Consider the following 17,824-nt stretch of genomic DNA (forward strand, 5'->3'; position numbering starts at 1 on the left):
CAACTTGTGGTTCTTCCCAAGACATAAAATGAACTCAGAAGTGACATACTCACAAAAAGATTCTAACTCCACCCAGTCACGATGTGAGCATGGCTTGTTTGCAATGCATTGCTTCACTGTGATAACTCCACCCCAGCTCTTTCTGGCTGCTAACCCAAATAAGACTTTTAGCTGTCAGGGCTGGGTGTTGTTTTTTTTTTTTCTCTCTCTCTCTCTTTTTTAATCTTTATTTTGACCTTTGGAAAATACCACACGTACATATAGGCACAGCCCTATTTTCTTACGCTTGTGTGTGTATACACTGTATACATGTGTATAACTCTTGTCTGTCCATTTCAAAAATAAGGTTTTCTTGCAGGGAGGTCAATTATGTAATATGACTGAATTTACAGATTAATAAGTTTTGTTAACAAACTGCCCTGAAGTCAAATGTCTTTTTATTTTCACCGTGGGTGCAACTGTGATCCATTCACAAGCAAGTTTACTTATGACTGTACGTTTCAGCACAATTTTGATGTTGGCTCCACTTAATAACTCAGTAACAGACTCTGGGGGAAAGGAATGAAAGGGCAGGGGAAAGGGCAGGGGGAAAGATTTTCACCAGATGAATGCAGGGAGAGGTCGCGAGAACGCGCTGTTGTTTTGAGTTATTTCCATCTTAGGTGGATGATTCACTGTGGCACGTCATTAACCTGTTATATAGCAGTGGTGTGCACAGCCTGAGAAACGAAGGCCTTTGGGTTCAGTGGGTTTTTTTGACTCATCGATGTCACATTTCCAGACTTTATTTTACTGCTTTTCCAAATTTAAGGGTTCAGGAGAATGAATCAATGGCAAGATTCTTGTTACTTAAATTATATTTGATTCCTATAAGCTTATTGTAATGCTAGTTGGCAGTTTTGAGGTCAGCAAACAAATCTATATTTATTCTTATAAAATGGATTATCTCATAAAAAAATCTGAAATGTGTTAACACCAATAATTACTCTTAATAATAATTCATCTGAAGGATTCCTTTATTTTCTCACACTATTGTACTCAGATAGAAATAAATTCACATGAGCAGTTCTGGAATTTTATTGTTTTTTCCATTAATTTCCCCTTATTAAAATAATAACTTAAAAACCCATGACAAGATTTTTAATACCATATTAGTTGTTTTGGGAGACAATTTGTGAAACCATGGGGATAATATCTACTTAAATACTTTCTGCCATTTTGTAGGAATTTTTTTTTTTTTTTTGAGAGAGTCTCGCTGTGTCACCCAGGCTGGACTTTGGTGGCACCATCATAGTTCACTGCAGCCTCGACCTCCTGGGCTCAAGCCATCATCCTGTCTCAGCCTCCCAAGTATGTGGGACTACATGCACGTGCCCCCACACCTGGATAATTTTTTAATTTTTTGTACAGAAGTTTCTCTATGTTGCCCAGGCTGGTTTCAAACTCCTGGCCTCAAGCAATCCTCTCCCCTCGGCCTCCCAAAGTGCTGGGATAACAGGCGTGAGTCACCATGCCCAGCCTTGTAGGAAATTTAAAGAAAGGAGGATATGATTCAGATACTTTGTAAGCAACTGTGTGGGGATAAAACCCCATGGAAATGACTCCTCATGCTGACTTCCCTCATGAACCAGGGGCGGGGCCCACCTGCAGCCATCTTCCTCTCTTCTAGCTGCCATAAACACTTTTTTAATCCCAACAATACACACAAAATAGGACAAGGATCTTCCATCATCCGTCACTGATGCTGTGTTTGATTCCTCTCTGACTTTCCCTGCACACATAGACTTAGACCTTCAGTGTTTTTCTCACCTGTTGCTTTTCTATACCTGGGTGCTCACCTGCCTGCTTTGTGTGGTCTGACCCTCAGCATTCACTGAGTGGCTTCCTTGGATCCAAACACACACCTCCTTGTCCCATGTGTATGTACACCTGATTCTTTGGGATGCGTCTGCCACTAAGAAATGTGCTAGTTCAATGGAATCTAGACCTCTCTTAACTAAAGACCCCTTCTTGTACCCTCTCAACACCTCCTGGCCAACACAGTTTTACAACTTCCCATGCTCCTGCAAGACACCTCCTACACTGGACGCCAGATAGGGCACTAGAGAAAATTAATACATCACATAGCAATTCAAGCATCTGTCCTCCAAAATAAAACATGCAAAACTTAAACCTTGAAATGATGGTGGAATATGCTCAGTGACCTCTAGCTCAGGGTAGTTTTTGTGTTTCTCAAGAGGGAGTGACTAGAAGGACGGCAAAAGAAAAGTCACTGCAGGGAGCAGAACATTCAGATGGAAAATGTTCTCAGTCCTGTTTGGCGAGGGTGATAAGGTTATGTAGGAGAAGAAAATAATTTTTTTCTTCTTAAAATAGGGAGAAGGGGAAATATACGATGGAAAAATTAAGCAAGAAGATTTCATTATGTCAGATTTCCTAAATGATAAACGCAAGATAATTGTTGAAGATAATTTGGGAAGATTAAGTGCTAGCTTTGCAGGGTGGATATTTGGAGGATATGCACTGATTCACGCAAAATGATTTTACAGCCTCATCTGTTCTGATTGCTCAGCGTCAATGCTATCCTGGGTGCTAAATGTTGCTAATATCAACTCTGGCTTATAGAACAGCTCTTGCAAAAGAGTTAGTGCCAGATAAGTATTATTGTTATCACCATCATCATCATTTACATCACTTCACTTTTAAGAATTGTGATATTTTAAAAATCATTTGGCTGGGTGTGATGGCTCACGCCTGTAATCCCAACACTTTGGGAGGCCCGGGTGGGTGGATCACTTGAGGTCAGGAGTTCAAGAACAGCCAGGCCAACATCATGAAACCCCATCTCTACTAAAAATACGAAAATTAGCCAGGCATAGTGGTGGGCGCCCATAATACCAGCTACTCAGGAAGCTGAGGCAGGAGAATTGCTTGAACCCAGGAGGCAGAGTTTGCAGTGAGCTGAGATCAGGCCATTGCACTCCAGCCTGGGAGACAGAGTGAGACTCCATCTCAAAAGAAGAAGAAGAGGAAGAAGAAGATCAATGGAGTCATTTTTAAGAAAGCAAAGTTAGTGTGACAAAGCTTATTTCATAGACATATTTAATAAAGAGACTAAGATACCCTGATTAGCTATAGCTATTAAAAATAAAAATATGTGACTGCTAAAATATTAAAGTCACTTAAAGGGTAAACTATAAGTTTTCAAGATAATTTATTCAAGGAAAGATAGATTTGCCTCCACTTGGCCTATTTCAGCCCAGTAATTTATTTTAAATACACACATGAAGAGATAATAGTATTATGTTTATGATTTACAAAGTATCTTTATGGGCCAGGCGTGGTGGCTCACACCTGTAATCCCAGCATTTTGGGAAGCAGAGGTGGGCGGATCACCTGAGGTCAGGAGTTTCAGACCACCCTGGCCAACATGGCGAAACCCCGTCTCTACTAAAAATACAAAAATTAGCCAGGTGTGGTGGGGCATGCCTGTAATTCCAGCTACTCAGGAGGCTGAGGCACGAGAGTTGCTTTAGCCCAGCAGGTGGAAGTTGCAGTGATGTGAGATTGCACCACTGCACTCCAGCCTGGGCGACAAGAGCAAAACTCCATCTCAAAAAAAAAAAAAAGAAAAGAAAAAAAGAAATGGAGTATCTTTATCTTTTAGCACTGCATTCTGAAATATTTATGGAAAAATAATATTTGCTTTAAAATATCTATTGTAGGAAGATATAAATGGAAAAAGATCAGTCCAGTTGAAAATTATTAAAGCTGGACAATGTGTACATGAAAATCATTATTCTCTCTGCTTTTTTATATATTTTTAATTTCCATATAAAAAGAATGAGATACAAATGCATGCATGTACAAATTCAAGTAAATATTGTGATTTGGCTTAAATAATACATACTGATTCCCTACACCCACCAGACTTCTCAGTATGAGCTATAATTGGCATTAATATTACAGTGTTTTAGAGCATTTTGAAATGTCCTTAGAGGCTGAGCAAGATGGCTCAATCTTGTAATCCCAGCACTTTGGGAAGTCGAGGCGAGTGGATCACCTGAGGTCAGGAGTTTGAGACCAGCCTGGCCAACATGATGAAACCTTGTCTCTACTAAAAATACAAAAATTAGCTGGGCATGGTGGCGGGTGCCTGTCATCCCAGCTACTCTGGAGGCTGAGAAAGGAGAATTGCTTTAACCTGAGAGACGGAGGCTGCAGTGAGCTGAGATTGCACCACTGCACTCCAGCCTGGGGGACAGAGCAAGACTCCATCTAAAAAAAGAAAAAAAAAAGAAAGAAAAGAAAAGAAAGAGAGAAATGCCCTTAGAAATGGTCTGCAGCAAATTCCTCATGTTACAGATGAAACAATTGATTACCTTTGCCAAACTACATAATGCTAGTTAAGTGGCCAAAGGACTAGTAATGTCTCCTAACTTCCCAACTTAGCCTTGCCAAAAATGTCAGGAAACAGAGCAGCCAGTTGCAACTCACAGTGCGTCCCACCCTATTTTGTCGCAAACTTTTCCTCTTCTTGGGCAATTGCTTCATTTGGTTTAGGCAAAGAAAGGTTAAAATGTAAAAAAAGTTTTCTTTCTATCTCTTTTCACTTGGCAGGGCTGCCATTTAAGTTCTAAGGGTTTGTCCACCAGTACTTCTAAATAAATGTACTAAAAACGATTATTTCAGAAATATCTTTTGAAAGCAGGGAATTATTGGGTAAATATGCTTAATCACTCCTCACATCATTTTTGTGTAAGGTTTTTTTTTTGTTTTGTTTTTGGAGACGGAGTCTCACTCTGTCACCCAGGCTGGAGTGCAGTGGCGCAATCTCGGCTCACTGCAACCTTCACCTCCTGGGTTCAAGCGATTTTCCTGCCTCAGCCTCCTGAGTAGCTGGGACTACAGGCACGTGCCACCACACCCAGGTAATTTTTGTATTTTTAGTAGAGATGGGGTTTCACCATATTGTCCAGGCTGGTCTCAAACTCCTGACCTCAGGTGATCTGCCTGTCTCGGCTTCCCCTAGTGCTGGGATTACAGGCGTGATCCAGCCTGTTTCTTTGGCGCCAAGAAGACTAGTTTAGCCTGGAAAAATTCAACTGTGGCTCTGAGGCATTTCCCAACGTTTGGCACAATCTTGGATCAAGCAGATTGGATAGAAGCCAGGCATGAAATTTCAGGCTAACATGAGCCTTCCTCTCAATATAGTCCTCTCCCAACTTAGCTGCCCATGGATGGGGCTCTTGGGGGAAAGAGAGGGATGCAAAGAGTATCCTAGGATCAGGCTTTTATGAGACTGCTAATATCTCAGTTTCTTCCTTTTTCAGATGGGTGAGTCAAGTGAAGACATAGACCAAATGTTCAGCACTTTGCTGGGAGAGATGGATCTTCTGACTCAGGTAAACTTCCCTTTTTAACTGGCAAATTGGAAAACAAAAATAGAGTTGCAGAATTTCATTATAATATGACAAGGGAGCTGTCTTTTTTAAAACCCTGATATCGGGGGAACCAGCCCCCGATATTTCAATGTAGGTTCTTTTCTATTTTCCCTAAGTGACGGCGGGTCTGAGAAATAAAGGGAAGAGTACAAAAGAGAGAAATTTTAAAGCTGGGTGTCCAGGGGAGGCATCACATGTCAGCAGGTTCCATGATACCCCCAAGCCATAAAACCAGCAAGTTTTTATTAGCAATTTTCAAAGATGAGGGAGTGTATGAATAGGGTGTGGGTCACAGAGATCACATGCTTCAAGGGCAACAAAATATCACAAGGCAAATGGGCAGGACAAGGTCACAAGGTTAGGGAGAAACTAGAATTATTAATGAAGTTCCATGCCCCGCTGTGCATGCATTGTCATTGGTAAACATCTTAACAGGGAGCCAGTCTGACTAGAATTCGCCAGGCTGGAATTTCCTAATCCTAGCAAGCCTGGGGGCGCTGCAGGAGGCCAGGGCATGTTTCATCCCTTATCTTCAACTGCATAAGGCAGACACCCCCAGAGCGGCCATTTTAGAGGGCCCCCTGGGAATGCATTCTTTTCCCAGGGCTATTAATTATTAATATTCCTTACTGGGGAAAGAATTCAGTGATATTTCTCTTACCCATTTTCGGTAATAAGAGAAATATGGCTCTGTCCTGCCCGGCTCCCAGGCAGTCAGACCTAATGGTTATCTCCCTTGTTCCCTGAACATCACTGTAATCCTGTTCTTTTTTCAAGGTGCCCAGATTTCATATTGTTTAAACACACATGATTTACGAGCAATTTGTGCAGTTAATGCAATCATCACAGGGTCCTAAGGTGACATACATCTTTAGCTTATGAAGATGACAGGATTAAAAGATTAAAGACAGGCAGGGAAATCACAAGAGTATTGATTGGGGAAATGATAAATATCCATGAAATCTTCACAATTTATGTTCAGAGATTGCAGTAAAGACAGGCGTAAGAAATTATAAAAGTATTAATTTGGGGAACTAACAAACGTCCATGAAATCTTCGCAATTTATGTTCTTCTGCCATGGCTTCAGCTGGTCCCTCCATTCGGGGTCCCTGACTTCCCGCAACGCCCTGAAGATTGGCAACATTATATAGTTCTGATGTAATTGTGACAATGATGGGTTAAAGAAAAAGCTTGTTCCTGACTATATTCTTTTGAGTTCAGTTAATTTAATACATTGATTAGACATACATCAAGCTCATACTATCCAAATATTTACCAATAAATAGAGAAATTTACCCCCAAGTTTACTATCCTACAACCACCAGCGCTGAGCCATTTCCCTGTGGTTACTTCTATAAAGACTCACTAAGAAAATATTATCTTTGTTTGATTTTGGGATTTTCTTGAGAGACAGAGTCTCACTGTGTTGCTTAGGCTGGAGTGCAGTGGCGCAATCACGGTTCATTGCAGCCTCAACCTCTTGGGCTCAAGTGATCCTCTGGCCTCAGCCTCCCAAGTAGCAGGGACTACAGGTGCACGCCACCACACCCAGCTAATTTTTTTTTTCTTTTATAGAGACGAGATCTCACTATGTTGCCCAGGCTGGATATCATCTTTAGTAAAGACTTTTTACCAACCCTTGAGGAAATGCTACATTTTAAAGAACTAAGTGGGAGTTATGGTGACCTCGTGATTAAACTGTAAGAACTCAGTACCCTCAAAGGAATGTGAAAACCACTCAACCATAGACTGAGAAAAAGCCCCTGGCATCAAGATCAGATTGACTCAGAGGTCACTGAGCCCCACTGTCAGCGCCACTACAGCCTGGCAGCTGTAGGGCCAGGGGCCCTAAGTGGCAGGGGCCACTAAGCCAGGTTACAGTCAGGTGGGCTTTAGAATGTCTTAGAGTGTGCTCATAAATGAGCCTTTGACTAATAAGTTAATCAGCTCATCACTTTTCTGCATAAAATATCAAAAGAAGAATAAGCCAATATTCCTAAATAAGATAAGGATCTTCAAAAGCTTTCTAAAAAATAAATGAATAGTCTGTGTTTTGAAAGACTTATTTATTTTAGGAAAAAAAAACCAATTCTAGACCGGGCACAGTGGCTCACACCTGTAATGCCAGCACTTTGGGAGGCCGAGGTGGGTGGATCACAGGTCAGGAGTTCGAGACCACGCTGGCCAATATGGTGAAACCCCATCTTTACTAAAAATACAAAAATTAGCCGAGCGTGGTGGTGGGTGCTTGTAATCCCAGCTACTCAGGATGCTGAGGCAGGAGAATCATTTGAACCCAGGAGGCAGAGATTACGGTGAGCTGAGATTGTGCCATTGCACTCCAGCCTGGGCAACAGAGTGAGACTCCATCTCAATAAAAACAAAAATAAAAAATTAACCAATTCTAGTTAGCATCTACTTTATATTCCCAATAAGAGTCAGAAAAGTTTAGATTCTATGAAAGAAGGGATAAGATACAAGACAGTTGGCTTAGAGGAAGGGGTGCTGGTTAAAAGGTGTTAGGATGGCAACCATATTTCTTTCTTTCTTTCTTTCTTTTTCTTTTTTTTTTTTTGAGATAGAGTCTCACTCTGTCACCAGGCTGGAGTGCAGTGGCAAGATCTTGGCTCACTGCAAGCTCCGCCTCCCAGGTTCAAGCGATTCTCCTGCCTCAGCCTCCCGAGTAGCTGGGATTACAGGTGTGCACCACCACACCCAGCTAATTTTTGTATTTTTAATAGAGACGGGGTTTCACCATGTTGGCCCACATGGTCTCTATCTCCTGATGTTGTGATCTGCCTGCCTCAGCCTCCCAAAGTGCTGGGATTACAGGTGTGAGCCAATGGCAACCACATTTCTTAAGATGAGGACTGTGTTTTCTCCTCCTATGGTGGAGGAGAGTTTAAGTGAACGTGTGTGGTCTCTCTGTACCCGTTCCCTCATTCCTTCAGCCAGTGGGGGAAGTGTTCTGATGGGTCAGAGTCTGGGATTTTTGCAGGACCACATTTAAGTATTGTTACTGTAAGGCAAGAATAGGAAAGAGGCTGGGCATGATGGCTCACACCTGTAATCCCAGCACTTTAGGAGGCCAAGACAGGAGGCTCACATGAGCCCAGGAGTTCAAGACCAGCCTTGGCAGCATAGTAAGACCCCCGTCTCATTTTTGTTAAAAAAAAAAAAAAAAAAGAATAGGAAAGAGGCCCCTTTTAGTCTCTTGGACCTCCCTTCACACAAAGCCCTTTTGGTTTTTGCTATTTCTTTGTTGTGGCCAAGTGGATGTACTCATAGGTTTGCTTGGCTAAACAGCCCTGCCAACAGGTAGGTTCTCAAGATTGTAGGCTAAGGAAAAATTTTACTACGACAGACTGCATCCTCAAACAGCTTTTCTTCTCCAAGTAACTGGATATTTCTTTCTTTGATGTAATGACTTAAGTCATTACAGAATTATATATATATATATTTATATATTATATATATAATATATATATTTATATATTATATATAATATATATTTATATATTATATATATTATATATAATATATATTTTATATATAATATATATTTTATATATAATATATATTATATATTATATATATTATATATAATATATATTTTATATATAATATATATTTTATATATATTTTATATATAATATATATTTTATATATAATATATATTTATATTTATATATAGTGTGTGTGTTCACCATTACAAGAAATTATGTGTTCTTTATAAAAATTAACTACCTCATTATCATTGCTCTCAATTGACGTGGTCTGTTTCAAGATCTTCCTTCTAGAATAATTTTTAAGCTGTAATTTTCTATAGGGGAAAAATTACATAAAACATTTTCAAGTTACCATATGGTTTTCAGAGAACACACTAAGGGAGAAAATGTGTAAATAATACATGGTTTTTGACTTGCTGAGTAAAGTGTGCTACAGAAATGTTTGTATCATGAATAACTTTGATGGGGGGATCTTTTTTCACAGAGTTTAGGAGTTGACACTCTCCCTCCTCCTGACCCTAATCCACCCAGAGCTGAATTTAACTACAGTGTGGGGTTTAAAGATTTAAATGGTAAGCATAACAATTTCTTTTCTTAAGTAATTCAAAATCATAATGATGATTCAAATCAGTATGAAACTATAATTTGAAAACTAAATTAAAGGAACCTAAACATCATGATAAATATTGTTAAAATCATGGATTTCAGACTGGGTTTTACTGTGTCTGGATTGAATTGAGAGAGTCAAGAAGACATTTTCACCAAATAATGAAAGGGAACACCATTCTGCATTTGTGAAAAGTCTCAAAATGATCTCGTGTTTTAAAGTAAGGGGAGTTTCTTCTTATTACTAAGCCCATAGAGTAACAAGGGGTAGTATACAAAAATATTAGTAAGGAAATGTCCCTTCAGTGATAGAAATCAACTATTTCATAATGATTAATAAATATGAATAGATACTTCATAATATTTTATTTAAAATATTTTTTAATTTATATATAATATATACTTATATGTAATTTAGTCTACTTGACATTTTTTCATTTTTCCTGAACTTGTCACTTTATTTTATTACCAAAAATCTCTCAGCCATGCATGATGGCTCACACCTGTGATCCCAGCACTTTAGGAGGCCAAGGCAAGAGGATTGCTTGAGCTCAGGAGTTTGAAACCAGCCTGGACAACATGGCAAGACCCCATCTCTACAAAAAATTTAAAAAAAAAATTAGCCAAGCGTGGTGGCATGTGCCTGTTGTCTCAGCTACTTGGGAGGCTGAGGCAGGAAGATCAAGGCTGCACTGAGCTGTGTTTCTGCCACTGCACTCCACCCTGGGCAACAGAGTGAGATTCTATCTCAAGAAAATAAAAAACAAAACAAAACAAAAACTCTGTTTATTTTAATGGAGACATCTTTAGGCCACGTGCTATTCATATTTTAATAAGTTTTGAGGCCAGGCGCAGTGGCTCACGCCTGAAATTCCAACACTTTGGGAGGCCAAGGCGGGCAGATCACAAGGTCAGGAGATCGAGACCATCCTGGCTAACACGGTGAAACCCCATCTCTACTAAAAATACAAAAAATTAGCCCGGTGTGGTGGCAGGTGCCTGTAGTCCCAGCTACCTGGGAGGCTGAGGCAGGAGAATGGTGTGAACCCAGGAGGCGGAGCTTGCAGTGAGCTGAGATGGTGCCACTGCACTCCAACCTGGGCGGCAGAGTGAGACTCTGCCTCAAAAAAAAAAAAGTCTTGAAATAATCACTTTCAAATTAGTTAGAACTCCCTGCAACTCTGGAAAAAGATTTCCCAAAGACTTGCTGTGCCTACCAAAAATGTGAAAAGCAAAATAGGAGAAAAGTTCAATTACAGAAATCCAGAATTCCAAGTTTTATTTCTGTCCTCTGGATTTTTTTTTTTTTTTTTTCAGGCAGAGTCTCTCTCTGTCACCTAGGCTGGAGTGCAGTGGCGGGATCTCTGCTCACTGCAACCTCTGCCCCCTGGGTTCAAGCGATTCTCCTGCCTCAGCCTCCCGAGTAGCTGGGACTACAGGCATGCGCCACCATGACCGGCTAATTTTTGTATTTTTAGTAGAGACGGGGTTTCGCCATGTTGGCTAGGCTGGTCTCGAACTCCAGACCTCAGGTGATCCAACTGTTTCAGCCTCCCAAAGTGCTGGAATTACAGGTGTGAGCCATGGCACCCGACCAGGATTTCTTTGTTTCTATCATTTCTAGTAGTTTTGTAGTAAACCATTAAGTGCCAGTGACTCTTTCTTGATAAATTATAATATACATCTTGTGATTTTCTCTTTTTCCTACACTTTTTTTATTTGCCACATAAATTTATTATTCCTGCCAGTCATTTCCATTAAGATGGTAACATTCATGAAGTTTTTTTACAAAAGCAGGCCAGGCGTGGTGGCTCTTGCCTATAATCCCAGCACTTTGGGAGGCCGACGCTGGTGGATCACTTGAGGTCAGAATTTCAAGACCAGCCTGGCCAACATGATGAAACCCCATCTCTACTAAAAATACAAAACTTACCCAGGCAAGGTGGCGGGCACCTGTAATCTCAGCTACTCGGGAGGCTGAGGGACGAAAATCGCTGGAAACCAGAAGGCGGAGGTTGCAGTGAGCCAAGATCATGCCACGGCACTTCAGCCTGGATGACAGAGCAAGACTCTGTCAAATAAATAAATAAATAAATAAATAAATAAATAAATAAATAAATGCTATACACTTTAGTAAAATTATGATTGCAATAGATAACATATACTTGCACATATGAAAAAAGCAAATTTAGCCTCACCAATTCATAACAGCCACATGCTTTATAATCAGTTCAATTAAAATTAAAATTTAGTCAATATTTCAACTTAATTGTAGTCATCTCAACTAACGCTTTCTAAGCACTAATTCAGTGCCTGGTATCACAGTACTGACAATGATAGGAGCAATGATACCCAGCAAGATATAAACATAGTGATATTACACTACAGTAATAAGACACTCTTCTCATTAAGGAATCAAGATATACACATGTGGCCTAATTTGGATACAGGACAATTAAAAACTACTGCTACGTATGGAAAATTAAATTTGTATGGAATTAGATTAAGAATAGATTTGTTTTGTCTTCCCTTTAAAACACTGCTAAAACAAGTTCAAAATATTTTGCCCAGGCTGGGTGCGAGCCTGTAATCATGCTTGTAATTCCATCACTTTGGGAGGCCAAGGCAGGAGGATCACTTAATCACAGGAGTTTGAGACAAGTCTGGGCAACATAATGAGACCACTGTCTCTACAAAAAAATTTAAAAATTAGCCAGGCATGCTCATATGTGCCTGTAGTCCCAGCTACTCGGGAGGCTGAGGTGGGAGGATTGCTTGAACCCATGAGGTCGAGGCTACAGTGAGCTATGATCCTACCACTGCACTCCAGCCTGGGCAACAGAGGTTGCAATGAGCCGAGATCATGCTGCTGCACTCCAGCCTGGGTGACAAAGCGAAACTCTGTCTCAAAAAAAAAAAGAAAAGAAATTATATATAAAAAAGGCTTACAGTAAAATAAACTGTTTTTACATGTTTAGGAAACCCAAACTTTAGTCCAAGTACTGTAAACTAGCACTATTAGCATTACTGCAATATGCTGTGTGACATTTATGATGATGATGTCTGACAAAGCTTATTTGTTACTGAGTAGGCTTTATTCCAGCTGCCCCCATTTCCTCAGTCTGGTTCATCATATCTATAGCAGCTAGAATTCTCCTCATGGATCACTTCCTTCCTGTCCATCCTTTTTTCATTACATTCACCATATAATGTATGCCTGATCATCAAAGTACTCCACTAAGACTACTCACCAACACCACCCCAACTACACCATATGATCTAATCAACATTCAGGATCACACATCTGCTCTACCATAGTAATCTCACACCTGGAAGAAATCCTAAGGAGATCTCTCCTCCCTCCCTCTCACTCTGAAAATTTATGTCTTTCCTTTCTTTTAAAAGTTAACTCCCAGCTTACTGTCTTCATTAAGTTTCTACCATTTAATCCCATAATTTTTTAACTCCTTGCCACCTATGGTGTTTTAATTTCTGCTATTTATCATTAATGGCTCTTGGCTGGGCACAGTGGCTCATGCCTCTAATCCCAGCACTTTGGGAGGCTGAGGTGGGAAGATTACTTGAGTCCAGGAGTTTGAGACCAGTCTGGGCAACATGACAAAACCCTGTCTCTACACAAAATACAAAAATTAGCTGGACGTAGTGGCATGCACCTGTAGTCCCAGCTGCTTGGGAGGCTGAGTTGGGAGGATTGCTTGAGCCTGGGAGGCAGAGATTGCAGTGAGCCAAGATCTCACTATGGCACTCCAGCCTGGGCAATAGAGTAAGACTCTGTCTCAAAAAAAAAAAAAAAAAAAAAAAGAAAGAAAAGAAAGAAAGAAAGAAAGAAAAAAGAAAAGAAAAAATTGCTCTCTCTCTGAATATGAAGTTTTCTACAGTTAGGTGGTGAGGCTATAGAAGCTCCATCTTCACCCCAAAGTCACAGGCACATTAAATCCCCATTGGTTGAAATCCAATTTCTTCTAAATAGCAGCAGTACTCTCTTTGCCCTCCAAATGCTTAGGGAAAACTCCCCTTCCATCCATTTCCAATGCTCCCCCCTCTGCTACTTTTCTAAAACTCTAAGATGTTACATTATAGGATTTCCTACTTAGGCATCTATTTGTGTGCTTAGATTTGACTTTATAGCTGGTATGTCAGGTGCCCCAGTGTAGAGAACACATTTCCCCCAATATTTTTTCTTGGTGTTAGAAACTCAGTCGGATTAACCATGCGACAAATGCAGCAACAGTTCTTTTAGGAATTCCTATGCTTGTGCTATTGAATTAAAATATTCTCAATCTTCTCATTACATCATAACCAATCAAGATAATGATTCCTTTCTACTCAAATATTATGCTTAAAAATTATCTTCTTTCAGTTTTTCTAGATGCAAATAGGTTTTTATACCATTAATGTGATTTTCCCTACTAGAGTCCTTAAATGCACTGGAAGACCAAGATTTAGATGCTCTCATGGCAGATCTGGTAGCAGACATAAGTGAGGCTGAGCAGAGGACAATCCAGGCACAGAAAGAGTCCTCGCAGAATCAACATCATTCAGCATCTCTACAAGCATCAAATTTCAGTGGTGCAGCCTCTCTTGGTTATGGAACAAATGTTGCTGCCACTGGTATCAGCCAATATGAGGATGACTTACCACCTCCACCAGCCGATCCTGTGTTAGACCTTCCACTGCCACCACCACCTCCTGAACCTCTCTCTCAGGTAAGTATGTGGGACCAGAGATGGCAGGACCATCAACCTCTGCTACCTATCACTGATGTTCCTTGAAGTGATCATTACATTCCTAAGTTGGTACATCCAAAGATCTGAGATACTAAAAAACAAAGATACAGAGCACACTCATTGCAAAGCTAGAACCCTCCGTAAGCAAGCCACATGGGTGTGTATCAAGAATGTATTAGGGCCATATTCAGGATTTACTGTAGTTTGCTTAAAAAATATTTGTATGCAAAAACTCTTTGATAAAACTCAATCTTTTGGGGGAAATGTTTTATTAACATCATATTGAAATGTGGAACTGATTATATATTTCCATGTCCCTGTTCTTAGCTCAGTACATAGAGAATAGAAGGCATTCATTATACATTTTCTGAGTAGAGTGAAATTGAATTTTGTTGAACTTGGCAGCCCTGTTCAGTAGGACAGGTACATCCAAGTATCACTTGTAATATCATAGTTGGGGAGGGTGTTACAAAGCAGGCAGATGATGGGTGCTTGATATTGATAAATTTCTGAATATTGAAAAACAGACAACTGGAAAGTTTAAATGATCATTATTTGGGATGTTAACTCATAGTACGTCTCTCATAAAAGTAAAAAGAGCACTTTTAAGGATTTTCTTTTTAGAGTAAGCCAAATATTTTAGAGAGTCCAGTTCAATTTCCTGTGGCTTCTACAGTGGTCACACTGTGTCATGATGTTTGGTACTCACAAATAAGACCCTAGGGACCCCGAAAGGTCATACAATGCCTTTTGAATGAACAAATATTGAATATAAATCAAATATTAAATTATACTCTATCACACACAGTGCTCTATTGTGTACTTATTATAGAAAATTTATGTGAAAATGGAGATCGATATAGAACAGAGACTCTTAATGTACGGTCCATGAAGATTTCGAGGGGGCCATGCACCCCCTGAAAGTAAACAAAGTACAAAGTTGAATGGACTTGTGAAGCTTTATGGGCTTTCTTAAAGGGGCTTGTGGCTCAAAAACAATTTGAGAACCACTGCTATAAAAAGATACATGCCTATATTCAAGTAATTAGAATGTAACCAGAACAGCTCATTTCCTCAACATTATAAATAGAAGAGATACTTAACTTGCAAAAACCAAAGAGCTTTGGGCTCATAAAATACTTCACTCACTTTTCAGCCTGTTCATATGAGCTTGTCAGTGCTTTTGTTTTCTGGTGAATTGTAAGTTTAAATTTCAGTCTCTCGGGCCAGGCGTGGTGGCTCACGCCTGTAATCCCAGTACTTTGGGAGGCCGAGGTGGACGGGTCATGAGGTCAGGAGATGGAGACAATCCAGGCTAACACCGTGAAACTCCATCTCTACTACAAATACAAAAAAATTAGCTGGGCGTGGTGGCGGGCGCCTGTAGTCCCAGCTACTCAGGAGACTGAGGCATGAGAATGGCGTGACCCCAGGAGGCGGAGCTTGCAGTGAGCCAAGATCACGCTACTGCACTCCAGCCTGGGCAACAGAGTGAGACTCCGTCTCAAAAAAAAAAAAAAAATCAGTCTCTCTTAACCTTTGGGGGCATTAAGAACCCCTTTAAGAATCTAATAAAAAATTGGAAATCCCCAAAAAGACATCCTGATCCAAAAGTATGCATATAATTTCAGGGAGTGTTCAAATCCCTGGAGATGTGTCAGTCTATAGATTCCTTAGGTCGGATCCCAGTTTGTGAGCCAAGCAGATTTTTGTGGTCTAAATATACGAACCACTGTTAAAGTCATCATTTCATCTTTTAAGTTACCATTCCCAAGCTATAAAGAGTGACTGCCTTCTATATCTTTGAGTTGAAGAATTTTGTTATAGTCATCTAAATTCTGAAAATTGAACGGTTCAGGTGATGGATACCCCATTTATCCAGATGTAATTATTACACTTTGTATGCCTTTAAAAAGTAATTAATAAATTCTGAAAATCAAGCATGTGAAATTTGGTACCTTTTGTTAATACAGTGTAGCTGAGACACTAGCAATGACAGAAGTGATTACTCACTGGTATTACTTAATGGACTGTATTGAAGAATATCTTGCCCTTTTCCAGGAAGAGGAAGAAGCCCAAGCCAAGGCTGATAAAATTAAGCTGGCGCTGGAAAAACTGAAGGAGGCCAAGGTTAAGAAGGTGAATCATGAATCCCTTTTGCATGGGGGCAGTTCAGTTAAGGACCTGTGATTATGCTTAATGATAAAAAACAAAATGAAGCCGGGCGCGGTGGCTCACACCTGTAATCCCAGCACTTTGGGAGGCCAAGGTGGGTGGATCATGAGGTCAGGAGATCGAGACCATCCTGGCTAAAATGGCGAAACCCCGTCTCTACTAAAAATGCAAAAAATTAGCTGGGCGTGGTGGCAGGTGCCTGTAGTCCCAGCTACTCGGGAGGCTGAGGAAGGAGAATTGCTTGAACCCAGGAGGTGGAGGTTGCAGTGAGCTGAGATCGAGCCACTGCACTCCAGCCTGGGAGACAGAGTGAGATTCCATCTCAAAAAAAAAAAAAAGAAAAAAAGAAAGAAAATGTTGAGTGATACTTTCCAAATAGTTGTAATTTTCAAAAACTTTTAAGGACAAAGATAAGAGTACACAGTTGTTCTTTCTATAACATCAGTTAGCTCACTTGTGATTGATAAATAAGGGACTTGTGTTAATATAAATGTAGAGGTTTCCTTGGCTTGTACATGATATTTTTTGCTGGCTTATACATGAATTTTCCTGGGAGCTGGAATGGTGGGAGTAGAATTATACCTTCAACAAGAAAGGAAAGGGCCTTTGGCTTGGCTGCTGTACAGGCAGGGGCCCTTTCAGCTCTATCTTAAGAAATTTTAAAAGAAGTTTGCACATCCAGGGCTCCCTTCCTTTGAGCTGCCCTCTCCAGGACTTTGCAAAATTCTTGGTTGATAGCAGGTGGTGCCACCTTTGGGGAATGCCTAACTGGGTCAGAACTCAGCTTCTATCGGCCTGGCCTCTGCTTTTCCTCAACTGCTCTTGTCCACTTTTCCTATGCCCTGGGGCAGCCGTCAGCCCTGCTGCTGACCTAGATGTCCAAGTTACATCCCAGGGTACCAAATGCTGTTTTTGCTGGTGCTCTGGTTTCAAAATAGGTTTTGAGTAATCTGCCCTTAACCCTACTTTCCTAATAAGCCTGTAAGTTGATCATGCATTTTTTCAGAGTATAGGTTTTTGAAGAACACATGTATTGTATTATAACAGCAGATACAGCTGTATTTAACTTCACTAGAAGAATATACCTAATGATAATAAAGTGTTAATAATAGGCTGGGCGCGGTGGCTCATGCCTGTAATCCCAACACTTTGGGAGGCTGAGGTGGGTGGATCACCCAAGGTCAGGAGTTTGAGACCAGCCTGGCCAACATGGTGAAACCCTGTCTATACTAAAAGTACAAAAATTAGCTGGATGCAGTGGTGTGCACCTGTAATCCAAGCTACTCAGGAGGCTGAGGCAGGATAATCATTTGAGCCCAGAAGGCGGAGATTGCCGTGAGC

At 40.4% G+C, this 17,824-nt stretch overlaps 1 protein-coding gene across 2 annotated transcripts in view; it reads left to right on the plus strand.

The window, feature by feature from the left end:
* Positions 1–17,824, plus strand: part of APBB1IP (amyloid beta precursor protein binding family B member 1 interacting protein) — a 232,280-nt gene that overhangs the window by 151,548 nt on the left and 62,908 nt on the right. For both annotated transcript variants that reach the window (XM_063607304.1, XM_055092506.2), the window contains exons 4-7: positions 5,334–5,405; positions 9,439–9,526; positions 13,995–14,287; positions 16,370–16,447. In XM_063607304.1, the coding sequence (XP_063463374.1) occupies positions 5,334–5,405; positions 9,439–9,526; positions 13,995–14,287; positions 16,370–16,447 (531 nt within the window). The remainder of the gene's footprint in view (positions 1–5,333; positions 5,406–9,438; positions 9,527–13,994; positions 14,288–16,369; positions 16,448–17,824) is intronic.

The sequence above is a fragment of the Pan paniscus genome, chromosome 8 (assembly GCF_029289425.2).
Source record: "Pan paniscus chromosome 8, NHGRI_mPanPan1-v2.0_pri, whole genome shotgun sequence".
In the NCBI taxonomy this organism is placed as follows: domain Eukaryota; kingdom Metazoa; phylum Chordata; class Mammalia; order Primates; family Hominidae; genus Pan; species Pan paniscus.